General features: G+C 50.1%; 1 protein-coding gene across 1 annotated transcript in view; it reads left to right on the plus strand.

Annotated features, from left to right (window-relative positions):
- The window catches only part of klhdc8b (kelch domain containing 8B), a 33,383-nt gene extending 30,415 nt beyond the window's left edge, over positions 1-2,968 (plus strand). The window contains exon 6 of the mRNA XM_056590453.1: positions 2,466-2,968. Within this exon, the coding sequence (XP_056446428.1) occupies positions 2,466-2,662 (197 nt within the window). The 3' untranslated portion in view covers positions 2,663-2,968. The remainder of the gene's footprint in view (positions 1-2,465) is intronic.
- Positions 2,969-4,261: the final 1,293 nt, after the last annotated feature.

Here is a 4,261-nt window from a genome sequence, read left to right on the forward strand (position 1 = left end):
TTAATTGTGTGTATGTTTTTTTTTTTAATCTGTTCATGTCACTTACAGAGTGTGCGCATGCCCAACGCTCGGGAACTGGGCACGGTGAGGTGGAGGGGAGGAGAGGAGAGTCCCAGGCTGACTCGTGTTGATTTGAACGACAGTCCAGTCACGGCCCTGAAATGTTGACGCTACTCAGTGATTATGCACTTAATCTGGTGATTCATATGACAGGAATGACGGGTACCGCATTCGGCAATAGGTTTAGTTTAATTTATTTAATACCATTTTACGGAAAATGGCATTATTTCAAATATGTTGTTTGAGTTTGACAAAAAATCAGGGGTTGCTCTGGGGTTTCTGAGTAATTGCTTGGAGTTGCTATAGCAACGGCAAGCAACCGTTTGGCGCCGCCCCTGCCTACAGGTAGGGTCTGGTGTAGTGACCATGTTAAAGTGCTGGATGAGCTCTGGTGTTCCCAGCAGAAGGATGATGGGGGACTCAGAACAGAGACGGGACCACAGACCAGGACAGAGAGACCGGAACAGAGACCAGGACAGAGAGACCGGAACAGAGACCAGGACAGAGAGACCGGAACAGAGAGACCAGAACAGAGACTAGGACAGAGAGACCAGAACAGAGACCAGGACAGAGAGACCGGAACAGAGACTAGGACAGAGACCAGGACAGAGAGACTAGAACAGAGACCAGAACAGAGACCAGAACAGAGACCAGGACAGAGACCAGGACAGAGACCAGGACAGAGACCAGGACAGAGACCAGGACAGAGAGACTAGAACAGAGACCAGAACAGAAACCAGAACAGAGACCAGAACAGAGACCAGAACAGAGACCAGGACAGAGACCAGGACAGAGACTAGGACAGAGAAACCAGAATAGAGACTAGGACAGAGACCAGAGCAGGCCGTCTGTTTTATGGACTCTCCGTTTGCATCTGCCGATCATTTGAATTGCAGATCTGTGTGGCTGGCGCCGCAGGGCCTTCTCATCCACGCACTGCGCCCACGTGACCACATCACACACTACACTTTGATTAGAAAACTGTTTCAGCACAAAACGCTTTTGTTGTTGTTTACCGCTTGGTTTTTGTAGCGGCAGTTGAAACCATTCTATTTCAACGCTGGGTTTGGTGTCCTTGTGACAGCTATAGGGTGGAGACTGATGTCCTCTGATACGTGTGTGTGTATGTGTATGTGCGCGTGTGTGTCTGTCTCTGTGTGTGTGTGTGTGTGTGTGTGTGTGTGTGTGTGTGTGTGTGTGTGTGTGTGTGTGTGTGTGTGTGTGTGTGTGTGTGTGTGTGTGTGTGTGTGTGTGTGTGTGTGTGTGTGTGTCTCTGTCTGTGTGTGTCTGTCATTTCTGTTCTCTTTCCAACATGAAAGCATAAGTCACATCTGCCCAAGAGGCTGTGTGTGTGTGTGTGTGTGTGTGTGTGTGTGTGTGTGTGTGTGTGTGTGTGTGTGTGTGTGTGTGTGTGTGTGTGTGTGTGTGTGTGTGTGTGTGTGTGTGTGTTCCCTATTGTTTTAATCTATGGAGTCATTGAACTGATGTGGAGTTACAATGACATCCCGGTGTAGCTCATCCCCACTGCACCTGTCTGTTTATGCGTGTGTGTGTGTGTGTGTGTGTGTGTGTGTGTGTGTGTGTGTGTGTGTGTGTGTGTGTGTGTGTGTGTGTGTGTGTGTGTGTGTGTGTGTGTGTGTGTGTGTGTGTGTGTGTGTGTGTGCAGGTTTCTGTGTGAGTGTGTGTATGTGTATTCATTCACTGTGTGTGTGTATGTGTGCGTGTACATCTGGCTGTATGTGTACGTATGTGTATTCATTCACCTGTGTGTGTGTGTGTTCATTCACAGGTAGTGACAGTTGGCCATTGGCCGCAGATGTGAATTTCCACCTTGAGTGATGTTCAAATAGAGAGCCGAGTTATTCCTCACATGAATTTACACCTTATTAATCCCTTATTAATTTATGTGATAAAGCAGCCAAGCATAGAAACAGAAGAAGAATGCAACACCATAACAAAGGGATGAGTGGCTGTTGTGTTGGGAGGATGAATGAGAAGAGAGGAAGCAGAGATCTTCTCAAGTAGCCTTCTGTCTACTCTGTTTTATTGTTTTGACGTCTTAAACTCTTGAGAAGCACTCATGAGTCAACTGTTGGACCCTCCCATTTATATCTTACTCACTGACTATAAACGATAGATGTACTTAACTCTATGAATGAGTTGTTGGCTGGTAGCAATGCTGTAATTAAATAAAATAAGTATATATTAAAATATGCTTATCATATAAAAAAATATTTGTAGCTTATTGTTATAAATGCTTTTATCCTAAGCGGCTCAGAATAAATCCATAACGAGTACATAACTCAAATAACGAAACTACACTCCCTAAAGGAGTGCTAACGTCTGATCACTCCTCCCTCCTTCCCCCCTGAGCTCCAGGGCGCTAACTGCCTCTCTCTCCCCAGGGAACGAGCCCTCTCCGCTGGGCTCGGTGGAGAGCTACACCCCCGGGAAGCGGCGCTGGGAGTACCTGCCGCCCATGCCCACGGCGCGCTGCTCCTCCGCCTCCGTGCAGACTCCCAGCATGCTCCTGGTCATCGGGGGCGTGGCCCAGGGCCCCAGCGACGCCGTGGAGGCCCTCTGCCTCCAGGAGAACGTTTGACCACGCCCACCGCGCCCGCCGGAGAGCGGGAACCCTACAGGATGCACCACGGTGGCTGCTGGTTGGCTCGTTGAGACGGTGGACGCAAGGCATTGTGGGAAACTTTCACCTTCTCTTTCGGAGCCTGGTCTACAGCTCTGTACTGTCCGCGTGCTGATTGGCTCGTCGGGACGCTGGACGCAAGGCATTGTGGGAAAACTTTCACCGTCTCTTTCCGAGCCTGGTCCACAGGTCTGTACTGTCCGCGTGCTGATTGGCTCGTCGGGACGGTGGACGCAAAGCATTGTGGGAAACTTTCACCTTCTCTTTCGGAGCCTGGTCTATAGCTCCGTACTGTGTGCGTGCTGATTGGCTCGTCGGGACAGTGGACGCAAAGCATTGTGGGAAACTTTCACCTTCTCTTTCGGAGCCTGGTCTACAGCTCTGTACTGTCCGCGTGCTGATTGGCTCGTCGGGACGCTGGACGCAAGGCATTGTGGGAAAACTTTCGCCGTCTCTTTCCGAGCCTGGTCCACAGGTCTGTACTGTCCGCGTGCTGATTGGCTCATCGGGACGGTGGACGCAAAGCATCGTGGGAAACTTTCACCTTCTCTTTCGGAGCCTGGTCTACAGCTCTGTACTGTCCGCGTGCTGATTGGCTCGTCGGGACGGTGGGCGCAAAGCATTGTGGGAAACTTTCACCTTCTCTTTCAGAGCCTGGTCTACAGCTCTGTACTGTGTGCGTGCTACACCACATCACACCCCCTGGACTCGTGCACAGAACTACACGCACGGGGTGTTGACGTGGTCCAATGTACACTCTGAGATCTCATCTCCAACACAGACCTGTTCCCTAATGGACCCAAGGCTTCTGTCTTCTGACCGGGAACGCTTTGAGCAGTTGGGTCTACTTTGCTGTTTTCAAGCCCAAAATTAGTCACAAAGCAGGCTGGGCTCCCTGGGAGCAGAGGGGAGTGAGGGCCGGACGAAAAGACAGAAAACAGACTGTTTACACACACTGGGGAAATCAGAGGAGACAACTACCACCACACGCACACAAACAGACACACACACACAAAGGAACATACACACACACACACACACACACACACGCAGTCACATGAGAACACACACACAGACACACGCACACCCGAGGATACAACCACGCGAACAAATACACACACACAAGAACAGACACACACACAAGAACACACACACAAGAACAGACACACACAAACCCGAGGACACACACACACATGCAGCGCCTGCAGCGACAACATGCCTTTTGAACAGTCATAGTTTTTTCAAAATAAAAGCAGGGTACTTCTTGGATACTTAAAGGAACACAGGGCCATATCTGTTTCCCGCTCTGGGTGGACCTCAGAGCCTTTTCTAAGCCCTTCCCCTCGCGTTCTGGGCTGCGTGACGTGTGTAGTTGTTGTGTCTTTCTTTTTGCCCGCTGCTGTTGTGTGTAAAATGAGGGTATGTGGTTAAATCCCGTGATTACATGGGCTGAGGCAGCTGGACGGCAGAAGATAGCAGAAGATTACTCCACCACCACCGCCACCATGTCACCACCTCCATCCACAACGTCATCCTGTGAGTCTCAAATCTGTTTTA

This window comes from Gadus chalcogrammus, chromosome 1 (assembly GCF_026213295.1).
Source record: "Gadus chalcogrammus isolate NIFS_2021 chromosome 1, NIFS_Gcha_1.0, whole genome shotgun sequence".
Classification (NCBI taxonomy): domain Eukaryota; kingdom Metazoa; phylum Chordata; class Actinopteri; order Gadiformes; family Gadidae; genus Gadus; species Gadus chalcogrammus.